The sequence below is a fragment of the Hypomesus transpacificus genome, chromosome 14, assembly GCF_021917145.1.
Source record: "Hypomesus transpacificus isolate Combined female chromosome 14, fHypTra1, whole genome shotgun sequence".
Classification (NCBI taxonomy): domain Eukaryota; kingdom Metazoa; phylum Chordata; class Actinopteri; order Osmeriformes; family Osmeridae; genus Hypomesus; species Hypomesus transpacificus.
The window spans coordinates 3,039,168-3,056,323 of NC_061073.1; the positions used below are offsets into that span (position 1 = coordinate 3,039,168).

Below are 17,156 nucleotides of genomic sequence, written 5' to 3' on the forward strand. Positions count from 1 at the left end.
CCGCAGCGTCAAACTGACAATTCTCCATTGAAAGTGGTTGGGTGGACGATAATGGGACCCCCTGGCTAACAGGAAAGTAACATTTCTAGGCATATCCGGATTGGATTTCAATACCGGAATGTTATAATATAGGTGTGTATCTATATATTAAAGTGTAATGCTGTGATATAGGCCTAACGTTTTTAATTTGTATTATAACGACATTTTGGTAACATTGCTAACGAGCGTCGAGAACTAGGTGGACGATAATGGGACCCCTTACTAGGTATTACAAGAAAAACAACTATTTCTGTAACTCCTAGAAGCGGAGCCGACAGCTAGAAGCCTGTGTTCAAACACAACTGACCCTCGTTTTTTTCCGGCTAATTAACAAAGCTTCATAAAAACCTACGCCCTCAGCAATACTTAAGGGTAGCATATCGATATCGATGGACTTACAGATCCGTTGGGTAATTTTCTCTGCTCGTTGTGCATCGCAGCTCCTCCGTGCTAGCACCAAGAGCAGGATGCACCGCCACTAACCAGGGTTGTATGTACGTTCTTCAAGTGGTACATCATTTGAGTCGTGGAGGAGTTGTATTTATACTCAGCTTTGCAGTGTTGGCAGTGAGCAAAGTAATCTTTTAGTCAATATGGTCTCACGCTACACTTCGCCGTGACCTCTTCATATTTACTTTTGAAATAGCTACATAGAAACTCGCCGGTAATTGAGTAGGCCTGTGGTGTTTTGTTCCAAACATTGGATGTTTAATTGCTGCCACATAGCGAAATCCATTGCAATCCTTCAAGACTAACACTACGCAACAGAACACGCATTATTTTTATCGATGAACAAATAATGTTATTGACTAAATTCTTAATGATCGATAATCGATCGTCGATTAATTATGCCCTCCCTAGCTAGGACCTTGGTCTGTCAAGCTTGGTGCACTTGGTGTAAATTCAAATCACAAAGTTGGACGTAGCTAAGACCGACGTAAGAGTTAATACCAACTTTTTTACGCCCAGCTGGTGCACTCGGCTCCAGGTTTTCTGCTCAATTTTCACATTTTTCTGCAGCTCATCTTTCTGAAATTTTCCCCTTTTTGTTTTGCATTTTTCTTCTTCTTTTCTTCTGTTTTCTGCCTTCATCTTGCTCCGGGTCCTTTCAAAAATATCTTTCACAGCAGTACCTTCCAACTGCCAATACTTTTGCATTTTTCTTCTATTTTCTGTACTTTTCTGCCTTCATCTTGCTGCAGGTCCTTTATAACATACATTTCAGGCCTTTTGAAACTCCAGCAAATAATCTTCTGCAAAATGTTCAAATTTGTATGCATTGTTCCTCTTCTTTCTGTTTTTTTTCACTTTTTGTTTTACATTTTTTTCTCTTTTCTGTAGTTTTAAGCCTTCGTCCAGCTCCAGCCCCTATTTAAAATACCTTTCGGGCGCTTTAAGCTTCAGCTTATAACTTTCTACAAAATGTTCAGCTTTTTTAGCATGGTCAGCTATCCCCATTCAGGTTTTCAGCATTCTCACTGCTGTTTCGCAGGAACAGCCTTTTCTAGTTATTGTTTATTTTCGCGCCCCTAAGGCTCAGTCAATATTTGGAATACATAGACAACGTCAATGTCAAAAGGTTCGTCTTGGTCGCGATTGCGTTGGTTCTATTGGGATTTATGTTCCGTTGCACGGTTTAGGTTTTAATTAAGTTTTTGTGGCAAAAGTGAAGCTAACGGTGGCTAACTTGCTAGCCACAGTCACTGACGCTACTGACGTCACTAACGTCACGAAATATCGTGTGACTACCTCTAGCAGAACATTAGTTTAGCAGCTTGTTAACTTCTGGGAGATAGCTAGGCTAACTGCTTTACTGCAAGGGAGGAGCAGAAAACGCCACAAGCAAATAGGCCAGGGTGATAACTATTTACTCATTTTACTTTGAGATACTTTTACTTTGTGATATGAAACACAATTGTGAAGTGTAAACCCCAATTTATACTTAGGTCGCAGACACTTTTGAAAAGGTCGCCGACAGAAATGGCGTCACAGTCGACACGTTTAACCGTCGCTTGAAAGTGTCGCCTACCAGGAGAAATTTCTACTGGCGCTGATGTCGTCACATCAGCGCCAGTAGTTGAAAAACGACAGTTCGGTGGGTAAACTGAACATACCGTGAATATCAAAGTCCATTGACACCTCTTTCCTATTCAAATCTCAAAAAGAAAAAATGTGGCTGTAAAACGCTAGCTTTTCAACAAAGCTACCGGTCCTACGTAGGACCGGTGATCGCCCTCTTATTGGCTCTGGTCTGTATCTTTGTCACGCCCCAGAATTTACATCCAGACCAGCCCGAGGTAGCGTCTATCTCCGATACTAGTTTAGTGCAAATCTCTCCTTTATTCCTTCCATCTTAAACAGCTGTTGAGCGTTCACTGAAAATTCAAAACAATGCAGTCAACGACGCGTGCCGTCTATCTAGCCAATCACACTTGCGCGCCACTATGTGACGACATCAGCGCCAGTAGAAATTTCTCCTGGTAGGCGACACTTTCAAGCGACGGTTAAAAGTGTCGACCGTGACGCCATTTCTGTCGGCGACCTTTTCAAAAGTGTCTGCGACCTAAGTATAAATTGGGCTTTAATGTACAATATAAGCTGATATAAGGAAGTAGTTACGTCTACTTTCGGAAACAGTAGTCTACTATTTCACTGAAGCATTAGCATCATGACATTAGCCTCTGTTGCCCGGGCAACACATACTACAGCGGTCTATGATGCATCTGTTTTCAATCGTTAAAATAAACATTCTTCTCCGATACATTTTCGTTGTAGGATCTATTATGACATTATATTACAAGTAAACGATTTTTGGGTGAAATTATCATTACCTGTGGTTTCAAACTAGTGTAGCTCACTGCAACACTGTACAGTAGCCTAGTAGGCTACTTACAAAACAGCGTTAGCGGCTAGGTAAAGACTACTAGGCTACCTAGCCGCTAGCACTGTTCTGTTAGTAGTCTAGTAGTAGTAACAGAACAGTGCTAGCGGCTAGGTAGCCTAGTAGGCTACTGTAGCTAACAAAAACATCTCCACAGCTGTTTACAGTACAGTAGGAAGTCAAACGGCGGCACATGTTTCTGGTGAAACTATCTGACTAGTGACTACTAACCTGATCTCCATTGCCACAGCCTAAACTTTGCCAATCTGTTCATGAAAATAATTCATTTCAGCCTAGACCGTACAATGGAAGTAACGTTAAATCGAATTCAACCAACACAATCGCTACCAAGACAGTATAGTAGTAGTTGTAGCCTACAATCTACCGGGGCAGCTTCTCCATATCGCATTTTGCCTTGTTACTGACAATGATCGCTACCGCTGACATTCTTATGAATTAGTGATTTTCCCCTAAATAAATGTCAAGCTTATTTACGTTTTTTGGGGCATATTTTCAGTTAGCAGATGATACTATTTGAATCGCGATTCCATCTGAGATAGCTTGCTACTGCTGGTAACGTTGTTGTTAAAATACATTTCAAAGGGGGTTCTTTATTAATTAATTAATGCAATATGAGTAGGCTAAATGCCTGAAAATATCACGAGAATGGAAAAACTTACAATGACGTTTAAGTCATAGCGATTATGTATTCGTTTTGATTCAACTATGAGGTTGCTGATCACCATTCCCTCTTGCAGGGGAAATGAGAAGACAACTATTTCATTCTACTCTTCACTCTTAGTATTTTGAGTTGTAAATGAGCAGAACAAAATATGCTTTTAAATCTATGTAATCTTTATAAATAATAAGTAGGCTATGCATTTTAATATAAAATATACAGAAATGTAATTTAAATACGGACCCCTGCAACCAACACAAGTAAGCAAGCACACCCTACAATTTCCCCAGAAATTGTACCATCTCTAGTTTATGTTGTTTTGAGATAGCTTACAACATATATACATAAAACATTTGTTGTAATATGGTATGACTTAATAATAATCTCTTTGCTGTATGGATTAAGCCTCAGTAACCAGTACATTCAATGTTTAGTGAGAGGGTTAGGGAGGTTGTAGTATTTCATATCTTACTTTGTCTTTATTTTCAGCAAGTAGGTGGCTTCAGCCCCAGGGTAAGATGCTGTAAAAACATCATATACATAAGTGAGATCATCGAAACTGATTGGTGGAGAATAGAAAAAGGTCAGGCTGTTTCTCTAGATTCTTTGTCTCTCTCACACACACACACACACACACACACACACACACACACACACACACATTGTACTACATATTCTTTCAATAGAATAATAATAATAACAATAATTATCATCTAATTTGAAAAATGTGTGATGGCTTAGCCCCACAGAGGACTTCTATTTCATAAAGAATTTATCATTTTTTATCATTATCATTTATAACCATGCATTATTGTTATGTATACGTAATGTAATACGTGTTAATGTAAATAATTTATCATGAATTATTATAATTATTTGTAATTATTTACTACATTCCTATTTAGCACATTCATTATTATTCATTCCAACAAAAGAGCTATAGAAAGCTACCAAGAAATACATTTTTAAAGAGAAATACATATAACAAATGACTTAACATTGACATAACATTTGCAATTTTACCATTTAGCACATAAATATTTATTTTAGATAATTTGGTTCAGGGGCGTGGATTTATGTACCTTTTCCTTCTTTTACCATTTCCACTTCCAGGTCAAAGTCATCACAGCCAGGATTATTTTTGTCCAAAACGGCATAGTACAGAGTCAGCACCTGAGAAAAAGAGAGAGAGAGACGGAGAGAGAGTGTGAGAGACAGACAGAGAGAGAGAGAGAGTGAGAGAGTGTGAGAGAGAGAGAGACAAAGAGAAAGACAGTGATAGAGAGGTATGGAGAGAAAGTGGCAGAGAGAAATAGAGCGAAAGTGTTGAGCATAAGTGAATACGTAGACAACTAAATGACAGTTGGGGAGTTTATGTCTCACAGATATGGTGGCAGTGCCAACTCCTCTGGCTTCCACCGTCAGGTTCTTATTGACATCCGGGACCTGGTGATGCAGAGCACACACACACACACACAGGCACACACACACACACACAGGCACACACACACACACAGGGACATACACGCACACACAGCCCAAGACAAGAACATTATGCAAAGTGTGAGTGTGTGTATGTGGGTGTATTTGTGTGCACATGGTTGTATCTATGTTTATGTTTATATCTCTGTGTGTGTGTGTGTGTGTAGATGGGGGCAGGTCTCACCTTTGTGGTTCTGGTGACAAATTGGTTTCTCCTGTTAATAATCCACTTGTCTTGCTTCGCCCAGCTAGCTACTTGGACATCTACTTCCAGGTTAAACTCCTTCACGTTTTGGGTTTTGGACCAATACTCAGCCACTGCCTGGTACACCATGATAGTTGTCTGTTGTGTGTTTTTATTTGTGAAATGGAGGCAAAAGAAACACAAACAATTGTTGCGTTAATACAGATGTGTAGATTGTGGGTAGCGACGCGATTCAATTGATTCGAGTTGAGATTTTCTCAACTTAATGCAAATGAGGATTTTCGCTAGCGATGGCCAATCGGAGTGTTTTCTTGTTGCTCGTAACATAGCAACCACGGTAAACATTTCTAGCTTTCAGTTTCAAGATGGAGGAGAAACTAATCGCCTGTGTGGCTGCATATCCAGTCCTGTATGATATGTCTCTGTATTTGTACAGACATTAATAAAAAGAATGAGGCCTGGCGCAGGATTGCCGACGTTGTCGGTGCTCCTGGTGTCTTTTTTGTACTTTTAAATTCTGTCTCGTCACATTACGTAACTTTGTTTTGTGGTAACTAGCCTAGCTAGCCCGGCTGGGGCTCCCTAGCTAGCCCGGCTGGGGCTCCCTCGTCGTATCGACAGATTAGCGGAGACTTAGTGTAATATAATAAAACGTTTTTCCACATGTCAAGTTGTATGTCTATTAAACAGTTTTGAGTTTTGAGTTGTATTTTGATTGATATCGCGAGTACGTAAACCCAAGTCTGCACACTTTGCCATGACGACGTTATACAAACTACAACAGTGACTTTAGAGAACTACAACTCTGCGTTAATATGTCTGTCTGAGCGTGGTGCACTGTGGGAAGGCGAGCGATGGCAAGCGATTCACGTCGCTGCAGTGGACACGCACCGTAAGGGATAATGCCCGACGAGGTGTACATTATCACCTGATAATGGACGATGCGGAGCCGTGAACCATCCGACGCGCAGCGGAGTCCATTATCAGGTGATAATGTACACCTCGTTGGGCTTTGTCCCGCTTATACCATGGTCACTTGCCAAATGTTTTGCCATATGTTTTGCAAATCTAACGTTATTTAACGTTAGCCAACTCAGATATTTCTAGACTAGTCCGCTCAGCATTGTGTATGGTTGACAAACAGTACATTTAATTTTACAGTATGTTTGACAAGAAGATTTGCTAGCTAACCAGCCATGTCACTTTCCCAAAATCAATATCAAGATTTTTACAAACAAAGTATCGGCCAAATACTAGTACTAGGTTACAGGCCGCAGCCTGTGGAGTGAGTTGAATAGCAAATGGATGTGAAATGACTGCATCAAAGTGGACATATTCTCCAATAAGTAATTATAATCTGACAGTATGTTGAACAACAAGACTTTAGCCAGCTATTGAGCCATGTCATTGTCCCCAAATCAAATCAATATTTTTTCGAAGAAAATAATCGTCATGTCGGCCGCAGTCTGTCTGAAGTAGATTTCAGTACAGGTTCATACTATGTAGCCAGCACAATAATTTAGAACGGTGAACAGTTTTGCTGAAACTACTTAGTAGGTGTCCGTATATCTCCATATACATCCCAATGCAGTGTGCGTGTGTGTACAAACCTGGGTGGATCCGTAGCAGGGCCAGCAGAGCGTAGGCAGTGGCCTCCAGGGTGAACGTTCCATATCCCTCGGGGACCTCCCAGTGGTCTTTTAGATCTGTAACAAACACACACAGAGTCATGCACGTTAGGGTTAGGGGTGAAGGATAACACAATTTTGAATGGGAGTGAATTGTCAGTCCTCACTAGGATGTGTGTGAACTGACCTGTAGAGAACTTAAGAAGCAGTTCCTTGTTAAGTGTGCCATGGTTGGCCATGGCGTAGGATACCATGGCAACAGAATAGGGGTTTTTGATATTGGGCAGACGACTCTGGAGGTAAGCCACTGCCTTGTTCATATTATTTGTCATACCCTGAAGAGGAGGGAGGGAGGTTGGCAGGGAGGGAGGTTGGGAGGGAGGGAGGTTGGCAGGGGAGAGGAGAGAACATAACTGTTACACCTGTGCATGTCTGGTCCTTGATTATGTGCTGCACTATATGTAGCAGCTTTGGATAAAGCGTCTGCTAAATGAATACATGGTAACGCCTTAAGTAAATATGAAAAGGTTTCCTTCATGTTTTTACATGATTTTCTTAATCGTATGACTGTGTGACATATAATAATGTATAATGATAATGTATGGAACGCCGGTCATTATCAGGAAAATAAGCCCCGACAGGGCGAACAGCTTTGCTCTGAATAGCATATCAACACCGATGGCAACAACTGTTGGCATTCTGTTTCTGGCGATGGCAACACCTCAGCCTCCCCCCCCCCCTCCCGGAGCGCAAATAATAGTTAGAGCGCAGTTGGCGCCCTCTGCTGGTTGTGCGGGAGGGTTAATTAATGGATGCACTTGAAAATGTCGCCCCCCTCTTCATGCCGCCCTAAGCGGCTGCCTATGTCGCCTGTAGGAAGGACTGGCCCTGTATGTAGGCTATACGTTTTATTCCGATACGCTTCAGATCAGCTGACGTCACTAAGCAACGGAGTACGCTGGGGTTGAAAAGTTACCGGACTACTTGCGCAGTGCTACGAAATACGTGAATCCGAGGCAAAAAGGCCACTTCCCTTGACAGCGGTAAATTATACATAGCAACGATCAAATATAAAAATATAATTGAGCACAGAACATTGGGAAGCCCCATTCAAGTGAATGGAGCATTCTACAGCATTAAGAACAAATGTGTAACAATGTTTATTATAGTTATTATTGTATTGTTTGTATTTGAAGTTGTTTGTATTTGTGAGCTCTGTGTGCCTGTGTAACTCACTCTGATGGTCTTCTCACACAAAGGGCGTGCCTCCTGCAATGCAATGAGTACGAAGGCAGTCATCGAGGCATCTGTATCCAAGTGTGCTACTCCTCCCTATGGACAGACAGACGGGCAGACAGACAGGCAGACAGACGGGCAGACAGACAGACAGGCAGACAGACGGGAAAGTTATTCAGCAGACATTATTCAGTGGGCAAGACTTTGACAGACAGGAACACAAATTGAATATCTAAATGACACACAAATTGTGTAATACTTCATCAAGATCCCCTTTTTAGAGTTTGGCTTAATAGCCTTTCATCTGGCAAACGTTGAGATATCCTGCTAAAAGAAAATATATTCCTACATAAAATATATATAGTACAAACTTACATATATTAATGTGTAAAGTTTGTGAAAATACAAAATCAGTACACTTCAAATTGTGTAGATAAATATCATAAAAATGTAGCATATCAAGCTGACATTTAATAATTACATGTGTAAAAATGTTTAAGCTTGGAATACATGATCATATTTGACAACAGATCAACCAGAACATTTTAGAAAAGAACCAATTTAGAGGTAAAGAAGATGGCCACATGGGGGCGCTGTTGAGACGTGTTATGATATGCCTGCATGTTTTAAGTCTTACCATCATCCCTCCTGTGTGGACGAGACCGATTTCCAGAAACCTGCCGTCAGGCAGCTGGGATTTCTGGATCAGCCACTCCACGGCCTTACACACCACTTTGGAGTCTATAGCGATCAGCGAGCTCGACATGGCAAACACCTTGGTTACATACGCTGTCAACCTGGGAATTGGAAGGGATTTGGGGGCAGGGGGACAGAAAAAAGGAGGAGGGGGCAGAGGGGGTAGGGTGTGAGGGCAGAGGGAGTAGGGGGTGAGGGAAGAGGGGGTAGGGTTTGAGGCAGACCAGGTAGGGTGTGAGGGCAGAGGGGGTAGGGTGTGAGGGCAGAGGGGGTAGGGTGTGAAGGCAGAGGGGGGTAGGGGGTGAGGGCAGAGGGGGTAGGGGGTGAGGGCAGAGGGGGGTAGGGGGTGAGGGCAGAGGGGGTAGGGTGTGAGGGCAGAGCAGGTAGGGTGTCAGGGCAGAGAGGGGTAGGGGGTGAGGGCAGAGGGGGGTAGAATGTGGGGGCAGAGGGGTAGGGTGTGAGGGCAGAGGGGGGTAGGGTGTGAGGGCAGAGCAGGTAGGGTGTGAGGGCAGAGCGGGTAGGGTGTGAGGGCAGAGAGGGGTAGGGTGTGAGGGCAGAGGGGGGTAGGGTGTGAGGGCAGAGCAGGTAGGGTGTGAGGGCAGAGGGGGTATGGTGTGAGGGCAGAGGGGGTAGGGTGTGAAGGCAGAGGGGGGTAGGGTGTGAGGGCAGAGAGGGGTAGGTTGTGAGGGCAGAAGGGGGTAGGGTGTGAGGGCAGAGAGGGTAGGTTGTGAGGGCAGAGGGGGGTAGGGTGTAAGGGCAGAGGGGGGTAGGGTGTGAGGGCAGAGCAGGTAGGGTGTGAGGGAGAGGGGGGTAGGGTGTGAGGGCAGAGGGGGGTAGGGTGTGAGGGCAGAGGGGGGTAGGGTGTAAGGGCAGAGGGGGGTAGGGTGTGAGGGCAGAGGGGGGTAGGGTGTGAGGGCAGAGCAGGTAGGGTGTGAGGGCAGAGGGGGGTAGGGGGTGAGGGCAGAGGGGGGTAGGGTGTGGGGGCAGAGGGGTAGGGTGTGAGGGCAGAGGGGGGTAGGGTGTGAGGGCAGAGCAGGTAGGGTGTGAGGGCAGAGCGGGTGGGGTGTGAGGGCAGAGGGGGGTAGGGTGTGAGGGCAGAGGGGGGTAGGGTGTGAAGGCAGAGGGGGGTAGGGTGTGAGGGCAGAGTGGGTAGGGTGTGAGGGCAGAGGGGTAGGGTGTGAGGGAGAGGGGGGTAGGGTGTGAGGGCAGAGAGGGGTAGGGTGTGAGGGCAGAGGGGGGTAGGGTGTGAGGGCAGAGGGGGATAGGGTGTGAGGGCAGAGGGGGGTAGGGTGTGATGGCAGAGGGGGGTAGGGTGTGAGGTCAGAGGGGGTAGGGTGTGAGGGCAGAGGGTTAGGGTGTAAGGGCAGAGGGGGTAGGGTGTGAGGGCAGAGGGGTAGGGTGTGAGGGAGAGGGGGGTAGGGTGTGAGGGCAGAGAGGGGTAGGGTGTGAGGGCAGAGGGGGGTAGGGTGTGAGGGCAGAGGGGGGTAGGGTGTGAGGTCAGAGGGGGTAGGGTGTGAGGGCAGAGGGGGGGTAGGGTGTGAGGGCAGAGGGGGGTAGGGGGTGAGGGCAGAGGGGGGTAGAGTGTGGGGGCAGAGGGGTAGGGTGTGAGGGCAGAGGGGGGTAGGGTGTGAGGGCAGAGCAGGTAGGGTGTGAGGGCAGAGCGGGTAGGGTGTGAGGGCAGAGAGGGGTAGGGTGTGAGGGCAGAGGGGGGTAGGGTGTGAGGGCAGAGCAGGTAGGGTGTGAGGGCAGAGGGGTAGGGTGTGAGGGCAGAGGGGGGTAGGGTGTGAGGGCAGAGAGGGGTAGGTTGTGAGGGCAGAGGGGGGTAGGGTGTGAGGGCAGAGAGGGTAGGTTGTGAGGGCAGAGGGGGGTAGGGTGTAAGGGCAGAGGGGGGTAGGGTGTGAGGGCAGAGCAGGTAGGGTGTGAGGGAGAGGGGGGTAGGGTGAGAGGGCAGAGGGGGGTAGGGTGTGAGGGCAGAGGGGGGTAGGGTGTAAGGGCAGAGGGGGGTAGGGTGTGAGGGCAGAGGGGGGTAGGGTGTGAGGGCAGAGCAGGTAGGGTGTGAGGGCAGAGGGGGGTAGGGGGTGAGGGCAGAGGGGGGTAGGGTGTGGGGGCAGAGGGGTAGGGTGTGAGGGCAGAGGGGGGTAGGGTGTGAGGGCAGAGCAGGTAGGGTGTGAGGGCAGAGCGGGTGGGGTGTGAGGGCAGAGGGGGGTAGGGTGTGAGGGCAGAGGGGGGTAGGGTGTGAAGGCAGAGGGGGGTAGGGTGTGAGGGCAGAGTGGGTAGGGTGTGAGGGCAGAGGGGGGTAGGGTGTGAGGGCAGAGGGGGGTAGGGTGTAAGGGCAGAGGGGGGTAGGGTGTGAGGGCAGAGGGGGGTAGGGTGTGAGGGCAGAGCAGGTAGGGTGTGAGGGCAGAGGGGGGTAGGGGGTGAGGGCAGAGGGGGGTAGGGTGTGGGGGCAGAGGGGTAGGGTGTGAGGGCAGAGGGGGGTAGGGTGTGAGGGCAGAGCAGGTAGGGTGTAAGGGCAGAGCGGGTGGGGTGTGAGGGCAGAGGGGGGAAGGGTGTGAGGGCAGAGGGGGGTAGGGTGTGAGGGCAGAGGGGGGTAGGGTGTGAGGTCAGAGGGGGTAGGGTGTGAGGGCAGAGGGGGGGTAGGGTGTGAGGGCAGAGGGGGGTAGGGGGTGAGGGCAGAGGGGGGTAGAGTGTGGGGGCAGAGGGGTAGGGTGTGAGGGCAGAGGGGGGTAGGGTGTGAGGGCAGAGCAGGTAGGGTGTGAGGGCAGAGCGGGTAGGGTGTGAGGGCAGAGAGGGGTAGGGTGTGAGGGCAGAGGGGGGTAGGGTGTGAGGGCAGAGCAGGTAGGGTGTGAGGGCAGAGGGGTAGGGTGTGAGGGCAGAGGGGGGTAGGGTGTGAGGGCAGAGAGGGGTAGGTTGTGAGGGCAGAGGGGGGTAGGGTGTGAGGGCAGAGAGGGTAGGTTGTGAGGGCAGAGGGGGGTAGGGTGTAAGGGCAGAGGGGGGTAGGGTGTGAGGGCAGAGCAGGTAGGGTGTGAGGGAGAGGGGGGTAGGGTGTGAGGGCAGAGGGGGGTAGGGTGTGAGGGCAGAGGGGGGTAGGGTGTAAGGGCAGAGGGGGGTAGGGTGTGAGGGCAGAGGGGGGTAGGGTGTGAGGGCAGAGCAGGTAGGGTGTGAGGGCAGAGGGGGGTAGGGGGTGAGGGCAGAGGGGGGTAGGGTGTGGGGGCAGAGGGGTAGGGTGTGAGGGCAGAGGGGGGTAGGGTGTGAGGGCAGAGCAGGTAGGGTGTGAGGGCAGAGCGGGTGGGGTGTGAGGGCAGAGGGGGGTAGGGTGTGAGGGCAGAGGGGGGTAGGGTGTGAAGGCAGAGGGGGGTAGGGTGTGAGGGCAGAGTGGGTAGGGTGTGAGGGCAGAGGGGGGTAGGGTGTGAGGGCAGAGGGGGGTAGGGTGTAAGGGCAGAGGGGGGTAGGGTGTGAGGGCAGAGCAGGTAGGGTGTGAGGGCAGAGGGGGGTAGGGGGTGAGGGCAGAGGGGGGTAGGGTGTGGGGGCAGAGGGGTAGGGTGTGAGGGCAGAGGGGGGTAGGGTGTGAGGGCAGAGCAGGTAGGGTGTAAGGGCAGAGCGGGTGGGGTGTGAGGGCAGAGGGGGGTAGGGTGTGAGGGCAGAGGGGGGTAGGGTGTGAAGGAAGAGGGGGGTAGGGTGTGAGGGCAGAGTGGGTAGGGTGTGAGGGCAGAGGGGTAGGGTGTGAGGGAGAGGGGGGTAGGGTGTGAGGGCAGAGAGGGGTAGGGTGTGAGGGCAGAGGGGGGTAGGGTGTGAGGGCAGAGGGGGGTAGGGTGTGAGGGCAGAGGGGGGTAGGGTGTGATGGCAGAGGGGGGTAGGGTGTGAGGTCAGAGGGGGTAGGGTGTGAGGGCAGAGGGTTAGGGTGTAAGGGCAGAGGGGGTAGGGTGTGAGGGCAGAGGGGTAGGGTGTGAGGGAGAGGGGGTAGGGTGTGAGGGCAGAGAGGGGTAGGGTGTGAGGGCAGAGGGGGGTAGGGTGTGAGGGCAGAGGGGGGTAGGGTGTGAGGGCAGAGGGGGGTAGGGTGTGATGGCAGAGGGGGGTAGGGTGTGAGGTCAGAGGGGGTAGGGTGTGAGGGCAGAGGGTTAGGGTGTAAGGGCAGAGGGGGTAGGGTGTGAGGGCAGAGGGGGGTAGGGTGTGAGGTCAGAGGGGGTAGGGTGTGAGGGCAGAGGGGGGTAGGGTGTGGGGGCAGAGGGTTAGGGTGTAAGGGCAGAGGGGGTAGGGTGTAAGGGCAGAGGGGGGTAGGGTGTAAGGGCAGAGGGGGTAGGGTGTAAGGGCAGAGGGGGGTAGGGTGTAAGGGCAGAGGGGGGTAGGGTGTAAGGGCAGAGGGGGGTAGGGTGTGGGGGCAGAAGGTTAGGGTGTATGGGCAGAGGGGGTAGGGTGTAAGGGCAGAGGGGGGTAGGGTTTAAGGGCAGAGGGGGGTAGGGTGTGATGGCAGAGGGGGGTAGGGTGTGAGGTCAGAGGGGGTAGGGTGTGAGGGCAGAGGGTTAGGGTGTAAGGGCAGAGGGGGTAGGGTGTGAGGGCAGAGGGGTAGGGTGTGAGGGAGAGGGGGGTAGGGTGTGAGGGCAGAGAGGGGTAGGGTGTGAGGGCAGAGGGGGGTAGGGTGTGAGGGCAGAGGGGGGTAGGGTGTGAGGTCAGAGGGGGTAGGGTGTGAGGGCAGAGGGGGGGTAGGGTGTGAGGGCAGAGGGGGGTAGGGGGTGAGGGCAGAGGGGGGTAGAGTGTGGGGGCAGAGGGGTAGGGTGTGAGGGCAGAGGGGGGTAGGGTGTGAGGGCAGAGCAGGTAGGGTGTGAGGGCAGAGCGGGTAGGGTGTGAGGGCAGAGAGGGGTAGGGTGTGAGGGCAGAGGGGGGTAGGGTGTGAGGGCAGAGCAGGTAGGGTGTGAGGGCAGAGGGGTAGGGTGTGAGGGCAGAGGGGGGTAGGGTGTGAGGGCAGAGAGGGGTAGGTTGTGAGGGCAGAGGGGGGTAGGGTGTGAGGGCAGAGAGGGTAGGTTGTGAGGGCAGAGGGGGGTAGGGTGTAAGGGCAGAGGGGGGTAGGGTGTGAGGGCAGAGCAGGTAGGGTGTGAGGGAGAGGGGGGTAGGGTGAGAGGGCAGAGGGGGGTAGGGTGTGAGGGCAGAGGGGGGTAGGGTGTAAGGGCAGAGGGGGGTAGGGTGTGAGGGCAGAGGGGGGTAGGGTGTGAGGGCAGAGCAGGTAGGGTGTGAGGGCAGAGGGGGGTAGGGGTTGAGGGCAGAGGGGGGTAGGGTGTGGGGGCAGAGGGGTAGGGTGTGAGGGCAGAGGGGGGTAGGGTGTGAGGGCAGAGCAGGTAGGGTGTGAGGGCAGAGCGGGTGGGGTGTGAGGGCAGAGGGGGGTAGGGTGTGAGGGCAGAGGGGGGTAGGGTGTGAAGGCAGAGGGGGGTAGGGTGTGAGGGCAGAGTGGGTAGGGTGTGAGGGCAGAGGGGGGTAGGGTGTGAGGGCAGAGGGGGGTAGGGTGTAAGGGCAGAGGGGGGTAGGGTGTGAGGGCAGAGGGGGGTAGGGTGTGAGGGCAGAGCAGGTAGGGTGTGAGGGCAGAGGGGGGTAGGGGGTGAGGGCAGAGGGGGGTAGGGTGTGGGGGCAGAGGGGTAGGGTGTGAGGGCAGAGGGGGGTAGGGTGTGAGGGCAGAGCAGGTAGGGTGTAAGGGCAGAGCGGGTGGGGTGTGAGGGCAGAGGGGGGTAGGGTGTGAGGGCAGAGGGGGGTAGGGTGTGAGGGCAGAGGGGGGTAGGGTGTGAGGTCAGAGGGGGTAGGGTGTGAGGGCAGAGGGGGGGTAGGGTGTGAGGGCAGAGGGGGGTAGGGGGTGAGGGCAGAGGGGGGTAGAGTGTGGGGGCAGAGGGGTAGGGTGTGAGGGCAGAGGGGGGTAGGGTGTGAGGGCAGAGCAGGTAGGGTGTGAGGGCAGAGCGGGTAGGGTGTGAGGGCAGAGAGGGGTAGGGTGTGAGGGCAGAGGGGGGTAGGGTGTGAGGGCAGAGCAGGTAGGGTGTGAGGGCAGAGGGGTAGGGTGTGAGGGCAGAGGGGGGTAGGGTGTGAGGGCAGAGAGGGGTAGGTTGTGAGGGCAGAGGGGGGTAGGGTGTGAGGGCAGAGAGGGTAGGTTGTGAGGGCAGAGGGGGGTAGGGTGTAAGGGCAGAGGGGGGTAGGGTGTGAGGGCAGAGCAGGTAGGGTGTGAGGGAGAGGGGGGTAGGGTGTGAGGGCAGAGGGGGGTAGGGTGTGAGGGCAGAGGGGGGTAGGGTGTAAGGGCAGAGGGGGGTAGGGTGTGAGGGCAGAGGGGGGTAGGGTGTGAGGGCAGAGCAGGTAGGGTGTGAGGGCAGAGGGGGGTAGGGGGTGAGGGCAGAGGGGGGTAGGGTGTGGGGGCAGAGGGGTAGGGTGTGAGGGCAGAGGGGGGTAGGGTGTGAGGGCAGAGCAGGTAGGGTGTGAGGGCAGAGCGGGTGGGGTGTGAGGGCAGAGGGGGGTAGGGTGTGAGGGCAGAGGGGGGTAGGGTGTGAAGGCAGAGGGGGGTAGGGTGTGAGGGCAGAGTGGGTAGGGTGTGAGGGCAGAGGGGGGTAGGGTGTGAGGGCAGAGGGGGGTAGGGTGTAAGGGCAGAGGGGGGTAGGGTGTGAGGGCAGAGGGGGGTAGGGTGTGAGGGCAGAGCAGGTAGGGTGTGAGGGCAGAGGGGGGTAGGGGGTAGGGGGTGAGGGCAGAGGGGGGTAGGGTGTGGGGGCAGAGGGGTAGGGTGTGAGGGCAGAGGGGGGTAGGGTGTGAGGGCAGAGCAGGTAGGGTGTAAGGGCAGAGCGGGTGGGGTGTGAGGGCAGAGGGGGGTAGGGTGTGAGGGCAGAGGGGGGTAGGGTGTGAAGGAAGAGGGGGGTAGGGTGTGAGGGCAGAGTGGGTAGGGTGTGAGGGCAGAGGGGTAGGGTGTGAGGGAGAGGGGGGTAGGGTGTGAGGGAGAGAGGGGTAGGGTGTGAGGGCAGAGGGGGGTAGGGTGTGAGGGCAGAGGGGGGTAGGGTGTGAGGGCAGAGGGGGGTAGGGTGTGATGGCAGAGGGGGGTAGGGTGTGAGGTCAGAGGGGGTAGGGTGTGAGGGCAGAGGGTTAGGGTGTAAGGGCAGAGGGGGTAGGGTGTGAGGGCAGAGGGGTAGGGTGTGAGGGAGAGGGGGTAGGGTGTGAGGGCAGAGAGGGGTAGGGTGTGAGGGCAGAGGGGGGTAGGGTGTGAGGGCAGAGGGGGGTAGGGTGTGAGGGCAGAGGGGGGTAGGGTGTGATGGCAGAGGGGGGTAGGGTGTGAGGTCAGAGGGGGTAGGGTGTGAGGGCAGAGGGTTAGGGTGTAAGGGCAGAGGGGGTAGGGTGTGAGGGCAGAGGGGGGTAGGGTGTGAGGTCAGAGGGGGTAGGGTGTGAGGGCAGAGGGGGGTAGGGTGTGGGGGCAGAGGGTTAGGGTGTAAGGGCAGAGGGGGTAGGGTGTAAGGGCAGAGGGGGGTAGGGTGTAAGGGCAGAGGGGGTAGGGTGTAAGGGCAGAGGGGGGTAGGGTGTAAGGGCAGAGGGGGGTAGGGTGTAAGGGCAGAGGGGGGTAGGGTGTGGGGGCAGAAGGTTAGGGTGTATGGGCAGAGGGGGTAGGGTGTAAGGGCAGAGGGGGGTAGGGTTTAAGGGCAGAGGGGGGTAGGGTGTAATGGCAGAGGGGGGTAGGGTGTAAGGGCAGAGGGGGTAGGGTGTGAGGGCAGAGGGGTAGGGTGTAAGGGCAGAGGGGGTAGGGTGTGGGTCTTACATTTAAGGTTTCAGAATGTGTCAGACTCCAAGGTGGGTTATGAGGTCAGATATGAAATATTTTGTATATAGGAGTCCTGTGTGTGTGTGTGTGTGTGTGTGTGTGTGTGTGTGTGTGTGTGTGTGTGTGTGTGCGTGTGTAAAGCATGATCACATGTAGGTGGATTCTTACCAGCTGCTGCTGCCACTGTCTATCCAGATCGAATAGGAGCCGTCGGGTTTACAATAAGCTGCCTCCTTCTGGTACCCTGGCAGACACACACTCAATACCAGCCTCTCTGAAATATGTGTTTACGGACGATACTCGTGTAAGACTAGAAGCAAGACGGGCCCTACCAAGTCGGATGTATTCGATAGCGGTAGCTCGCTTCTCCAGGCCGATAGATTCCCACTGTCTGGTGGTGTCCAGGTAGCGGGTGGCGATGACGGGCAGCGTCATGGTAGTCATGATCTGTTCTCCACATCCTGTTGGCTCTTGGATCAGGTTGCCCATGGTGCTGCCACTCATAACAGTCTCCACCAGGACGCTAGTCTGATCCCCTCCTGCACGCA

At 53.0% G+C, this 17,156-nt stretch overlaps 1 protein-coding gene across 1 annotated transcript in view; it reads right to left on the reverse strand.

Moving 5' to 3' along the window:
- The window catches only part of LOC124477131 (complement C3-like), a 45,853-nt gene that overhangs the window by 18,069 nt on the left and 10,628 nt on the right, over window positions 1-17,156 (reverse strand). The window contains exons 24-33 of the mRNA XM_047034708.1: window positions 16,941-17,147; window positions 16,777-16,852; window positions 8,788-8,947; window positions 8,151-8,246; window positions 7,102-7,249; window positions 6,820-6,992; window positions 5,266-5,424; window positions 4,983-5,045; window positions 4,682-4,772; window positions 4,072-4,120 (exon numbers count right to left, since the gene is read on the reverse strand). Coding sequence (XP_046890664.1) covers window positions 4,072-4,120; window positions 4,682-4,772; window positions 4,983-5,045; window positions 5,266-5,424; window positions 6,820-6,992; window positions 7,102-7,249; window positions 8,151-8,246; window positions 8,788-8,947; window positions 16,777-16,852; window positions 16,941-17,147 — 1,222 coding nt within the window. The remainder of the gene's footprint in view (window positions 1-4,071; window positions 4,121-4,681; window positions 4,773-4,982; window positions 5,046-5,265; window positions 5,425-6,819; window positions 6,993-7,101; window positions 7,250-8,150; window positions 8,247-8,787; window positions 8,948-16,776; window positions 16,853-16,940; window positions 17,148-17,156) is intronic.